At 48.4% G+C, this 14196-nt stretch overlaps 1 protein-coding gene across 1 annotated transcript in view; it reads right to left on the reverse strand.

Moving 5' to 3' along the window:
- Positions 1 to 2192: 2192 nt before the first annotated feature.
- Positions 2193 to 14196, reverse strand: part of ABCC2 (ATP binding cassette subfamily C member 2) — a 68510-nt gene continuing 56506 nt past the window's right edge. Inside the window, exons 26-32 of the mRNA XM_062214905.1 lie at positions 11571 to 11697; positions 9256 to 9357; positions 7954 to 8097; positions 7075 to 7233; positions 5941 to 6107; positions 3340 to 3534; positions 2193 to 2759 (exon numbers count right to left, since the gene is read on the reverse strand). Coding sequence (XP_062070889.1) covers positions 2630 to 2759; positions 3340 to 3534; positions 5941 to 6107; positions 7075 to 7233; positions 7954 to 8097; positions 9256 to 9357; positions 11571 to 11697 — 1024 coding nt within the window. The 3' untranslated portion in view covers positions 2193 to 2629. The remainder of the gene's footprint in view (positions 2760 to 3339; positions 3535 to 5940; positions 6108 to 7074; positions 7234 to 7953; positions 8098 to 9255; positions 9358 to 11570; positions 11698 to 14196) is intronic.

The raw sequence follows: 14196 nt of genomic DNA on the forward strand, positions 1-14196 counted from the left end.
TGAAAAAGTGGATGGAAGGTCTTTCTTTCTGTCTCTCTCTCATAACTCTTCCTTTCAAATAAATAAATAATTAAAAAAAAAAAAACAGTCCCAGTGCCCAGGCTGCACCCCAGACTACTCAAATTTGGGACCTGTGATTCCACCCACGGAACACTTGCAAGCCTTGGGAGAAACCATTGGCAGGTTCATTTTCCCTCAACAACAGACCTGATAACAGCAGAACTTAAGCAGATGTTTCTTTCTCTCCCTCTCTGTTACTCTGCCTTTCAAATAAAATAAATTAATCTTCTTAAAAAAACAGTGTAGTGTCCGGTCTATGTAGAAGACTAAACTTAGGCTTAGTATAGTAGAAGAGACTCTGCTAAGTAAATCTACATTGCAGCTGTTAGAGAGTCAACTATCAACATTTGTATGGTGTTTGATAATTTGTAGATAAGTTCGTGATCGTTAGACATTAGTGATCAGATGTTTCTCATTATATCTCCTAAATAGAACAGATCTCTTCAGGGGATGTTTCAAAAGGTATTGACAACTAGGCTGCAAACAACTTTCAGTCTGATTGGTAAATTTATTCTTCCTGCCTGTGCCCATGTATTGATGGAGAACGATTTTTGTTGTCTTCAGTTTTACTGCTTCGGATAAAGCAAGCACTGCTCAGCGGGCCTGGCATGTCCGAGAGGAACAACACCGGTCCCGGAGTGTTGGAAACGCTGCAGACTCAGTCAGCGTTGCCGCCGTTGCAAACCTCTCCTGCACAGAAGCACTGTTGCAGGCCAAGTTGCTTCCTCCCATGGCCTTGCATCTGATACTCTCCGGCCCCCAGCATCTCCTGTTGTCAGAACCTAAATGAAACAGCTGACAAAGCGAAAATGGGATTTGTAAGTTTAGCCCTGGCTTTGGGAGTGGGGACAACAGCTTAATAATGGGCGCAGCTCTTCTTGCCTTCTAGAACACCCTGATTTCATGCCCCCAGAAGAACCAAGAAGGACCCAGAAAGTAGCCAAAGCTCAGTGAAAAGCAGCGACGATCTGGTGGAATTTTGGAGGACGCTATAGTTCTAGGTAGTTATCTGAAACTGTCCTTCAGATGAAGTGAAACACACCTTGCCAACAGCATATTAACTGAGATCATAACGGAATGCCTTCTTTAATGCAAATATTTTTTATTTATATTAAATTGCTTTCTAAAAATTTTGGCAGTCAGACATTTAGAAAATGCTAAATAGCGACGTTTGTTAATCTTGCAAGTTCTCCAGTGATAAAAATACAGAGATGGGCCTGGATCACTCTGTTTAGGAAACAAACAGAAAGTATCCAGCCTCTCACTCCTTCTTGAGTTTCACTTTGACCTTGGTGCTTTCATCCAGCTTGCATTCCTCCAGTTTGTGTAGGTAGCTCCCAGCAGGTGTGAACTCTTCTTCCATTTTCCAAAGTTCCCTCTGCCCCTTGAATGGCTATACATCTAAAACTTTTTTCTAACAAGTGGAGTGTATATGGGATGTATTTAAGAAAGAACCATTGAAGAAAAAAAAAAAAAAAAGAAAGTAACACCGATATTTGAAATTCTGGCTGGCACCGTGGCTCACTAGGCTAATCCTCTGCCTGTGGCGCTGGCACCCCGGGTTCTAGGCCCGGTTGGGGTGCTGGATTCTGTCCCGGTTGCTCCTCTTCCAGGCCAGCTCTCTGCTGTGGCCTGGGAGTGCAGTGGAGGATGGCCCAGGTCCTTGGGCCCTGCACCTGCATGGGAGACCAGGAGAAGCACCTGGCTCCTGGCTTTGGACTAGCACAGTGCACCTGCCACAATGCACCAGCCGTAGCAGCCACTTGAGGGGTGAACCAACGGAAAAAGGAAGACCTTTCTCTGTCTCTCTCTCACTGTCTAACTCTGCCTGTCAAAAAAAAAAGAAAAAAAGAAAAACCTCTCAATGAGATACCGCTTCACTCTCACTGGATTGACAGAACTGTTTTAAACTGGCATTACCATTTGGCATTGGCTGGGGTGCACACATTTCCACATGCACTCTCCTTCCCTTGAGGGATTCTCACCTGCGTGGCCCAGGATGTGTGTGCCAGAGTGTTCACAGCAGTATTGATCCTAATAGAAAAGAAAAGCCCTGGAAACAACCCTAATGCTCACCAATATGAAAATGGGTAAAGCGCGGCACACTCACACGACACCAGACCACAGAGCGGTAAAATGAACGAACTTTACTATTTTCATAAACGTGGATGAATCTCAAATATAAGATTGGGCAAAAAAATCAAGTCATTGGAGGACACACGCCGTATGAGCCAGTCCATTTATATAAGTTACAAAAAGACACACTTTGTTCTAGAAAACATAGAAATGTGGTAAAAGCAGAACAAAAGGCAAAGGGATGATCACCGGGGAATTCGGGGCAGCGGTTGTCTCTGAGAGAGCTGTGTGGCAAGGGGGTGTGGCCGGGGTATAGCCACAGAGGGCTTTTAGGGTATGTGGCAATATTCGTTTTCCTATCCCCGGTAGTGGGTACATGAATGTTCATTCATACACACGTATGTTTTATCCACACTTTTGCACACATGCTCTATGGCACAGAAGCAAAATGAGGACTGAGCCTCCCAGTCCCTGCATCCCTGGCAGCTGCTGCCTAGAACACTGTGTTGTTCACATTCTCAATGCCAGCTTCCTTGGCCATCAGAGAGAAGGGGCCAGCGCTCTCCAGCAGTTCTTCAGGGCTGCCGTACTCGATGATTTTCCCGTTATCCAGGACCATTATTCTGAAACAAGGGAGAAAGAAAGAAAAGTCCAGAAAGTAGAACCTCCAATCTCGGCCCTTCAAGGAACAACCAGGGTTAAGTTGTGGTGTAGCCGTACAGGGCCACAGAGCCGTGAGAGTCTCAGCCGTGCGCATCACGCGGCGAATTCCACATCAAGCAACAGAACACAGGCACTGTGTCTGCAGACTGCCCACCACTTACGGATCTCGGTCTAAGAAGGGAACTTTCCCCTGCGTCAAGAACGAGAACCCTTGCTCTCCAGACAGTTCTCTAAGACCTTTGACTGGACCGAGCCAGTGTTGGGAGGGACAGGCAGCCTCTGGGCATTTTCGGGAGCAGCAGCTGAGGCCCAGTACAGAGGTCTCCGCCTCCCCATACACTCAGTCAATGGTTACGAATCACAAGTTCCTATTTTACTCTCAGGAAGGCTCCCTTACATCCATTGGCTTTCATTAGCTTGATGTATAATTTTGGCCAAATTACTTAAACTCTCTCGGCCCGGGCTGCATCTGTGAAATGACAGTGGTCAAGCCCCGCGCAGTAAGGTGTCTCGGGGCCGCCTGGCCCCACCCCCACTCACTTGTCACTGTCCATGATGGTGTGCAGCCTGTGTGCGATGGTGATGACCGTGCAGTTGGCGAACTCGCTGCGGATGGTGGTCTGAATGAGGTGATCTGTCTCCAGGTCCACCGCGGCGGTGGCTTCATCCAGGACCAGGATCTTGGATTTCCGAAGCAGAGCCCTGCCCAGGCACAGCAGCTGCCGCTGCCCGATGCTGCAGCCAATGGAAGAAACCGTGCATTAGCCGCTCAGGCCCAAGGGGAAACCTGAGGCGGGGGACAGTTTCCATTGTCCAGACCGGACTTTGAAACCTCTAGCTCCACAACTCTTCTAGAAAGCTCTGGCCTCTTCAACTAGCTGTCCACTGCTGTTGTGGGCAGCGTTTCTCAAACTTTCAAAATTAGAAGAACTACCACAGATATTTGATTTAAAAATTCATATTTCCAGGCTTCATTTTACTCAGAGTAGGAATGTCCATTTTTAACAAGCACCCTAGGCAGTTTTCACATGTAAGCACGTTTGAAAAACACCGGCCCAGGAACACGGCTTTCCATTTGGCCGCAGTGGTATCAACAGTTACAAAACAACGTGAACATCTCCGAGTTCACCTCAGCGGTATTAGGCACCATTAGTATAGGGTGCCAACGCAGTGGAATGCCCCAGTGACATTTCTTTGTGGCCTGAGCAAATCCATTCATTCTTTTAATGTGTAATTCTAGTCTCAAAGCTAATTATTTGTTTGAGGCCTTCTGCCGTGATTGGAGATGAAGCTCTCTAATGAACAGGATGTCTTGGTGTGAGAAGCAATGTATGTGCAATTCGAATATGCTTGTAAAATGCAAATAGCTTTAATTTGCTAAAAGCCTGTAATGAAGGCTGGACCTCTTACTTACATAAAGCAGCTTTGGGAAATGATGTGGAGGAAATATTCAGGAATTTGTGAATTGCTCTTTCCCGCTGTGGCCATTAGGGGACATATTAAACAGGGGGTGGCTAGACCCAAGTTCTGTAATTCTCTGTAAGAAATTTCTGCAGGAAATAAGAAGTCACCCAAGATGAACTTGTAGTTTTTCTCTGTAATGTAACATCAGAGACACTGCAAAACTCTTTTCTTAGCTTGTACCGAACTCCTGCCTGGGTCAGCTGGACTTTATTGGAGCAGGCTGTGCTGAGGCCTCACCGTAGCTCTCAACTGTTCCATCCTAGCTGACTAAGCCAGAGTCCACCAGAGAAGTGAAAGTCCTAAGCCTTCAAAGCAGCTCTGAGACTCAGGTTTGCAGAGCAGGCACTGGTGCTACTATGCAGGTGTCTCCCAGTGTGAGAACAGCGATGGGATCTTTGCTCTCACAAACTGAGAGGTGCCGCGGCCCCATCACATCCTGCCATGGCGTCCCATGCATCCTTCTGCAGCGCTGGCTGCCCCAGCATTTACTTCCGCAGGTCTGTCTCCCCATCTCTTCGTAAGTGTTAGGATGCCAGGGGCTGTGTGTGTTTTATTGGCTTCTGTATCCCCAATGGCTGGCACATAGTTTGTGTAAATACATATTTGTTGTCAGAATGTTTGAATAATCTTTTACACTGGCCAAAGGACTTGCTTCAGTTCTGCTAGCTCTCAGGTCTGTGGCTGAGGAAAAAAACTGATGGTATCTTCTACCACGGCTCGCAGGTGAAACTCCTGGGGTCCCAGATTCAAACAGTCTGGGGTGCAGCCCGGGCATGGGGACTTTATGAAGCATTCAGGGTGATTCTGGTCTGCAGCCTTCTTGAGCATCAGCACTCTAGACAGTGCCTCTCACTGTAAGTGCCCGCACAGCGCCCGGGACTCTTGCTAAATGCAGCTGCTGATTAGCAGGAGCAGGGCCTGGGATTCTGTACTTATAACAAGCTCCCGGGGAAGCTGGAGTGCTGGGCCACTCACTGAGCTGTGCAGCCCTCCCTTTCTTCCTGAACTCCAAGGGCTAACGTTGGATTCCCTGCAGACCACTCCTGAGACACCTGGGGCAGGAGCAAGGCCTGTCCGTGAGCAGTGGGCTTTGGCTAAGGCCTGAACTTCAGTGTGTAGAAGGAAAACTCAAATTCTTATAGTGGAAACGCCAAGTCAACTTGTTAGTTAATGGACATGTGAGCACAACGTGCAGGTCAGAAGTAAAGGGACATTTATGAAAATGCTTTGAAAAACCAAAAGGGACTGTGAAAGCCAAGACGGTTTTTGTGTTGATTTCAGGGATTGCCACAGTGTCTGATCAGGGTTCCTCCACTGAGACGCCCTTGACAGCCCTGCTGGTTCCTTTAAAACCCGCAGTGTCCAGGCGGCAGAACAGGTCTCCCCCAGCCTGCGGGCACAGGCAGTGCAGACGCTCTGCTTTCGAATTCTTCACAACAGTAGCAACTACAAGCTCCCCTTGTGTCGCGTCATGGGGGCTGCATTTAATAACAAAGGTAGCTGAGAGTTGTGGAGCATTCTCACACCTGTGTTATCATGCTGTCTTCACAATGGGTTCATTTCACACGCTAGGAATTAGACCTGGACGGTGAGGATTCCAAGGTGCCAAGCATCACATCACCAGGGTCCCTCACCCCCTCTCACTGCCTGTGGGGGAGCTGGGTTTTGAGACCTTACCTCAGGTTGTCCCCAGCCTCTGACACTTCGTGGGACAGTCCATATTGGAGGCCAGCCACAAAGGACTTGAGGTGAGCCAGCTCCAGGGCCCTCCAGATCTCCTCATCTGAGTAGTTGTTGAAAGGGTCTAGGTTCATCCTCAGGCTTCCCGAGAACAGGACAGGGTCCTGCAAGTGAAGGACAGGGAGCTGTGGGGCTCAGGTCGGCTCCCTGCGGCGGGGACAGTCGGTGGGCCTGGCCTGCCCGAGATGGGAGCTGGGTCGGGGGTGAGCTTCCACGGCTTGCCCTTTGAAGGCTGCCGGTGCTGCCAGCCAGGGAGCGAAGCTCAGGAGTAAGAGGACCCCTCCGTTTTCAGTTTTTCATTCTGAGACTCATTTATGGATTTCCACATTTGCCAATGCATCTCTTAAGAAGATGAGAGGGGTGTCCGAGGCCCCCAAATGCAAACTTGTGGTTTAGAGGTACAGGGACCCCGGGAGGCACTGGAAGGGCTAACACAGTTGTAGGAGAGGAATTTATTCAGCTTTTGAAGAGGATGGAGAAGAGAGAGTGTCAAACTGAACAAACCCCAGACACAGGACAGCTGCCCCCAGAGGAGCCTGGCTCTGGTGCAGCGAGGAGTGGCAGCTCTAGAGAGGAGCCCCACACAGCAGAGGGGCCCCAAGGCCATGGTCATGTGGTGGGGTTGTGGGAGGAGGCCTAGGGAAGTCTTTCTTGCTGATGCATTAAGTGTTCCACTTGCTGGCAGAAACCAGCAGCAAATGCCCTCCTCTCTCTTTTAACTGTACCAAATGAGGAGTAGAAAGCTTAATGGCTTCAAGCTTCAGTGGCAAAATTGCTAATGCTGATTGCAAAGGTTCTGCAAACCATGATGGGCCACAGAAATGCTAAGTAATCATCTGCTCTCTTTGACTTCTTTTGTGTTGCTGCCACCTACTGGTCAGATCCTGGCAGTCACAAATGCATACAAAAACCCCAAACTTAAGTTCTGGGAACAGTGTGTCCTAAGGAATCCTGGGTAGAGGGCAGAAATGATGCTGCTGATTAAATAGACATGAATTAGAACATGTTGTTTTTACTTCCTGTGGAACCAGCTGCCTCCCTGGGTGTGTCCGAGTGAGTGCAGGAGCTCACCTGAGGGATGATGGTCAGCTTGCCGCGAAGGTCGTGGAGCCCGATGGAAGCGATGTCTATTCCGTCAATGGTGATCTGGCCGCCCGCAGCCTCTAAGATTCTGAAGAGGCAGTTGGTGAGGGACGACTTTCCGGCCCCTGTCCTGCCCACCACACCAATCTGCGAAGACAGTGCCTTTGCCAGTTAGTTCAACACAGAGTTCTTGGGGAGGGCAGGGGGAGGAGTTACTCAGCCCAGGCATTTGCACTCACAGGTGGTAAGAGGCAGTGCCTGGCTACTTCATCTCGAAGATAATTAAGCCAGGGGAAAAATGTGTCCTGGTATCTGGGAAAGATGGCTTTCCCATTTTGACCCCTAAATTGCTGCTTTCTGAGAACTTCCTCTCGGAAGCTGTTGTCGTCGTACTTACTGGAAATTACCTGATGTGTTTAAAAAATACTTGTTGGGAAGTGAGGGAAAGGGTAGGATCAGGTGTTGCCGGCCCCACACTTGAACTTCGGCATCTTCATCCAGATTTGTGTGTGTGTGTGTGTGTGTGTGAGTGATGGGGGGGGGGCTCCTTTAGACTCTGGGGAACAACAGCACCACAGGACAGGTCTGACTTTGCAGCCAGGAGGGAAGCTGGGCCACCCCCTCAACAGTTCCTCCCCCAGCCTCATGCGCCCTCGTTTCTGTGCTGCCTTCCTCTCTGTATGCTGTGGCCTCTGCAGGAAATGAGCCTGGGCTCCTGGCAGGGAGCCAGGGAAGGGCTTAGCAAAAAGTGCTGTGTCCCTGCACCTGCCCAGGGCACAGGAAGTGCCCAGAGCTTCTCTCTGCTCTGTGTCCAGCTGTCCTGTGACCCCAAGACCTCAGATGCAGGCCCCTCCTGGCTCCACCTACCTTCTCCGTGCTCTTGATGTCACAGTTGATCCCTTTCAGCACCAGATCCAGCTCAGGCCGGTACCGCACTTGGTAGTTGCTGAACTGGATCTCGCCTTTGTGGGGCCAACCTGCCGGAGGCCTCTTATCCGTCACCCAGGGGGCCTGGCAAGGAGAAAGAATGAGCAGTGCTTCACATGGTTGCAATTCAACCCAACAATCCTCGGAAGGCTCCTGCCATAGACCAGGAGAAGGGCGGCAGGGCCCCGACCACCTGCGGGCATCCACATTAAAGAGAATGCACTGGACTTGTCCCTCTGGGAAAGTTCCTGCCGGCGCTGTGGTGCAGCAGGTTAACGCCCTGGCCTGAAGCGCCGGCATCCCATATGGGCACCGGTTCAAGACCTGGCTTTTCCTCTTCTGATCCAGCTCTCTGCAGTGGCCTGGGAAAGCAGTAGAAGATGGCCCAAGTCCTTGGGCCCCTTCACCACGTGGGAGACCCGGAGGAATCTCCTGTCTCCTGGCTTCAGATTGGCTCAGCTCTGGCCATTGTGGCCCACTGGGGAGTGAACCAGCGGATGGACGACCTCTCTCTCTCTCTGCCTCTCCTCTCTCTGTGTAATTCTGACTTTCAAATAATAAATAAAATAAATCTTAAAAAAAAAAAAAAAAAGAAATGCCACCCCATACGCTTGGTCCAGAAGGAAGCCACCATTACCTTGGAACATTCCAGGATCTGACTTCCCCCAAACTATTCCCTATTCTATGTTTGAAGAGATTGGGTCTCTAGAGCTCAAGCAAAGGAAACTTGAAGAGAACCATTATGACCCCACATAAATACTGAGGATGATGCACTCTTGAGGGAATTGCTTCATTTATTTATTTTTTATTTTTTATTTTTTTGACAGAGTGGACAGTGTGTGTGTGTGAGAGAGAGAGAGAGAGAGAGAGAGAGACAAAGAGAAAGGTCTTCCTTTTCTGTTGGTTCACCCTCCAATGGCCGCTGCGGCTGGTGCGCTGTAGCCGGCACACTGCGCTGATCCGAAGGCAGGAGCCAGGTGCTTCTCCTGGTCTCCCATGGGGTGCAGGGCCCAAGCACTTGGGCCATCCTCCACTGCACTCCTGGGCCACAGCAGAGAGCTGGCCTGGAAGAGGGGCAACCGGGACAGAATCCGGCACCCCGACCGGGACTAGAACCTGGTGTGCCGGCGCCGCAGGTGGAGGATTAGCCTAGTGAGCCGTGGCACCGGACAAGAGTTGCTTTATTTTATTCTATTTTATTTTATTTTAGTCTTATCCTTGAGTTTCTGTAATCCCCCTTACCTCATTTTCCACTTTTATGTACTCGGTAATTCGCTCAACAGCCACGATGTTGGTCTCCGTTTCGGATGTCATCCTCACTAGCCAGTTCAGGGTTTGTGTGATCTGCAGAAAAAGCAGAAGGCAGAAAATCATCTGAGGTCTCAAGCCAACTCAACTGGTTAAGCTGCACAGTGCCTACTTTGTACTCAGCATTGTGCTGGGCTCTCTTGGAGAGTAAGAGAAAGACAGTTCTCCTCTCTGTGGGGGAGGAAATAAGATCAGCACACGAGCTCGACTGTGTGATGCTCGCATGAGGGCAATATGAGGCTGTAGTGGTTGGGGTGAAAGCCGGCTGGAGGGGTTGGCCATTGGTCGAGTGGGGCCAGCACGCAGGTTTCCTGACTGTAAGCCTGGGTTCTATGTGGAGGGGTTGTGAATGGCAGTCTATGAATGGGGAAGAGCAAGAGAAAAGACAAAAACATTCCACAAAGCTGCTACTCTTGTCTCTGTTCTTGTTCACCATCCGCCTTCAAGGTGGGGACAGCCACATGGACCCTGGTCCTTCTCTACAGCGATCAATTCCAGGGGCCTCCCTGCCATTGCACAGAAACATCTAACTACTGATGAGAGGGCTATCATGATCCGGGCCTGGGAGGCCGGAGACCACTCAGGGGCAAGCTTCTTTCAGACAAAGGCTCAGGGGTTGGCATCTACCCACAGGGAGTTCTTGGGAAGCAAATGGTGGTGAGAGAAGAGAGTCCTCAAGTGCAGAGGACAGGCTCAGCGGGGCCAAGAGTGACCGCTCTGCGTAGGCTGAGCCACATCTAACTGATGATGTTGCAGTGGCTTTGTTTTGGTTCCGTCGAACAGTTTCCTGACCCTCTGTGTTGTCTGTCCTGGTTTAATATGCTTAGAAATAGGGGTGGGGGAAGGGGTGTGAAGGGGCAGTGGCACAAGGACCCAAGTGACTCTGGAGAATAATCATCCTTTTGGGTACCCTGGATTGATAACACTGGCCTTAGTAACCTTTAATTAAGACAGTACTACATAAAGCCCACTTGTGGCTATATAAGCTTCTAAAACATTAGTTCAGAAAGATACTTTGAAAGATGGTCAAATGACTCGTTTATTGGACAAGTGCTTATTGAACAGTTATTGCAGTGCTGGCCACTGTCTTCAGGGCTGGGAACTAATAATGTCTGTCACTTGTGCCCTGGTAATGCTGGGGATACTGCAGTGAGAAACATTATAGAGGCTTATTAGACTGTGGTCATTAGTACAATTAGCTCCAATTATTATGAATTGAGAAAGACAAATATAGGAGGAATTATTTGTTCAAAAAACTTCCTGATTATTCCTATATTCCAGAAAAGAAACTTATTTATTATCTCTTTTGAAGATAACCAAGCACATGGCCAGCACCGCAGCTCACTAGGCTAAACTTCTGCCTGTGGCGCCGGCACCCCAGGTTCTAGGCCTGGTTGGGCCGCCGGATTCTGTCCCGGTTGCTCCTCTTCCAGTCCAGCTCTCTGCTGTGGCCTAGGAGTGAGTGGAGGATGGCCCAAGTACTTGGGCCCTGCATCCTCATGGGAGACCAGGAGGAAGCACCTGGCTCCTGCCTTTGGATCAGCGCAGCGCGCCAGTCGTGGCGGCCATTTGGGAAGTGAACCAACGGAAGGAAGACCTTTTTCTCTGTCTCTCTCTAACTCTGCCTGTCAAAAAAAAATAACCAAGCACAGAGTCAGAGAAAAGGAATTATTATATTGAAACATATGAAATTGCCTTCTTATGTCCTCAGGGCTACTATGTGTGTGTGTGTGTGTGTAATTCATATATATATATGAATCATATAAGTATATATATAATGTATATATATATATATATGAATCATAGGAATCAAAAGCACAGACTCCACAGTGTACCCCAGACTCAGTTTAAATATAAGTGCATTGGGGCCAGTGTTGTGGAGCAGTGGGTTAGGCTGCCAACTGCAATGCTGGCATTTCATACAAGCACTAGTTAGAGTCCCAGATGCTCTACTTCCAATCTAGTTCTCTGCTAATGTGCCTGGGAAAGCAGCAGAAAATATCCCAATTGCTTGGGCCCCTGCACCCACGTGAGAGACCTGTATGGAGTTCCTGGCTCCTGGCTTCAGCCAGGCCTAGTTCCAGCCATTGAAGCCATTTGCAGAGTGAACCAGCAGATGGAAGACCTCTTTCTCTCTGTCTCTGTCTTCTCTCTCTCTTTCTGTAACTCTACCTTTCAAATAAGTAAATAAATCTTTTAAGAAAGAATACATATATTAATTTAGCCAAACTCCCAGTTTTAAGACTCACATTGAGTGCATTGGACAAAACAAAGCCCACAACGTCCCCACTGAGGGTATCTCTATAAATAACCATCATCAAGGCTGAACTGAAGACGACCAAGTTCCCAACCAGCTCCAGGCGAAATGCAAGCCACCTGTAAGGCAAGAGAAGTAGAGAGAGAGGCATCACTGATCACTTCCTCACTTCACCCACCACCTTGGCATTCACAGAACATTCTTACAGGGTTTGAATTGGCAGGACTGCACTCTTAGAATGTCCTCAATTCAGTTTAGGAACACTATGTACTCCAAAAAAAATCTGTTAAATTGTATTTTTCCCAGAAATAGGCTGCAATTTAAAGGTCCTAGAGGAGTTTGTTAAATTAAGGGAATCTTGGAGTACAAGACTCCCAAAGTTGCCAAATGATAAGAATCACTTGGAGCAACTGTTCAAAATACAGTGCTACAAATTCAAATAAAACATTCCTGAACCTTTCTCTAGGAGATTTCAATTCAGTGGGCCTCCGATGGGACTTAAGAATTTTTATTTTGGGAATGGCATTGTGGTGCAGTGGGCTAAACCACCGCCTGCAATGATGGCATCCCATATGAACGCTGTTTTGAGTCCTGGCTCCACTTCCAATCCAAGTCCCTGCTAATGCACCTTAGACAGCAGAATAGGATGGCTCCAGTGCTTGGGCCCCTGCCACCATGTGGGAGACCTGGATGGATTTCTAGGCTCCTGGCTTTAGGCTGGCCCAGCCCTTGATGTTGCAAACATTTGGGGATTGAACCAGTAGACATAAGATCTCTCTCTCTCTGTCTTCCCCTCTCTCTCCTCTGTAACTCTTTCAAATACATAAATAAATAAATAAATCTTTTTTTAAAAAAAGAATTTGCATTTTAAACAAATAATTTTGATCAGTCGAGGAAGCAAGGCCATAGGGACTCCAGATGTAAAATTAAAAGGTGATGGGGCTGGTGCTGTGGCATAGTGGGTAAAGCCGCTGCCTGCAGGGCCAGCATCCCATATTGCACTGATTCAAGTCCCAGCTATTCCACTTCCAATCCATCTCTCTGCTAAGGCCTGGGAAAGCAGTAGAAGATGGCCCAAGTCCTTGGGCCCCTGTATCCATATGGGAAACCCTGAAGAAGCTCCTGGCTCCTGGCTTCAGATCAGTGCAGCTCCGGCCACTGTAGCCATCTGGGGAGTGAACCAGCAGTTGGAAGACTTCTCTCTCTCTCTTCCTCTGCCTCTCTTTTTAAACTCTGCCTTTCAAATAAATAAATAAATCTTTTTTTAAAGTAAAAACATTAAAAAAAAAGTAAACACCGTAGGAAGGCTCAATATTCCCTGTTTGATAGCAGTCTTTGTAAAAAGGTAGAGAAGAAGCTCGGAATGGGGTGGGAGTGGGGAGTTAGGTATGCATCAGTCACAGAGAAATACAGAGAAATACCCTAGGCTTTGTAGAGAACTGAAAGGTACATATATAGAGACACAATTTATAAAATTTATTCCAAATAAAATACATTTAAATAGGCTTATACCAATAATTCTAGCATGTTTACAAATAAATATGCACATTTTACAATGGGTCCAAAAGGATTTACTTACATGCCTTTTCTTTCTTGGGAAGTCTCTAAGAAATCAAATATCTTAACAATCAAATTTCTGACCTTTCCATGTTTCAAATAATACTGAACATCATTAGCCTGCCCTTAACACCTCAGCACACTTTGGAAACAACTCATGAATTTTCCCTTCCTGTAAAGGATCTTCATCCTGGGGCCACTGCTGTGGTGTAGCAGGTTAAAGCCCTGGCCTGCAGCACCGGCAACCAATATGGGCGCCCATATGGGCACCGGTTCCAGTCCCAGCTGCTCCACTACCTTTTTTTTTTTTTTTTAAAGATTTATTTATTTATTTATTTGAAAGTCAGAGTTACATAGAGAGAGAAGAGGCAGAGAGAGAGAAAGAGGTCTTCCATCCTCTGGTTCACTTCCCAATTGGCCGCAATGGCCAGAGTTGCGCCGATCTGAAGCCAGGAGCCAGGAGCTTCTTCTAGGTCTCCCATGTGGGTGCAGGGGCCCAAGGACTTGGGCCATCTTCTACTGCTTTCCCAGGCCACAGCAGAGAGCTGGATAGGAAGTGGAGCAGCCGGGTCTCAAACCAGTGCCCATATGGGATGCCAGTGCTTCAGACCAGGGCGTTAACCTGCTGCGCCACAGCACTGGCCCCCATCCACTTCCAATCCAGCTCCCTGCTAATGTGTCTGAGAAAGCAACAGAGGATGGCCCAGTTCTTGGGCCCCTACACCCATGTAGGAAACCCAGAAGAAGATACTGGCTTCTGGCTTCAGATCAACCCAGCTCTAGCCGTTGCAGCCATTTGGGGAGTGAACCAGCAGATGGAAGACCTCTGTGTGTGTGTGTGTGTGTGTACATCTCTCTGTAACTCTTTCAAATAAATAAAAATAAATCTTTTTTTTTTTGATAGGCAGAGTGGATAGTGAGAGAGAGAGACAAAGAGAAAGGTTTTCCTTTTTGCCGTTGGTTCACCCTCCAATGGCCACTGCGGCCGGCGCATCACGCTGATCCGATGGCAGGAGCCAGGTGCTTCTCCTGGTCTCCCATGCGGGTGCAGGGCCTAAGCA

This window comes from Lepus europaeus, chromosome 17, assembly GCF_033115175.1.
Source record: "Lepus europaeus isolate LE1 chromosome 17, mLepTim1.pri, whole genome shotgun sequence".
Taxonomy (NCBI): domain Eukaryota; kingdom Metazoa; phylum Chordata; class Mammalia; order Lagomorpha; family Leporidae; genus Lepus; species Lepus europaeus.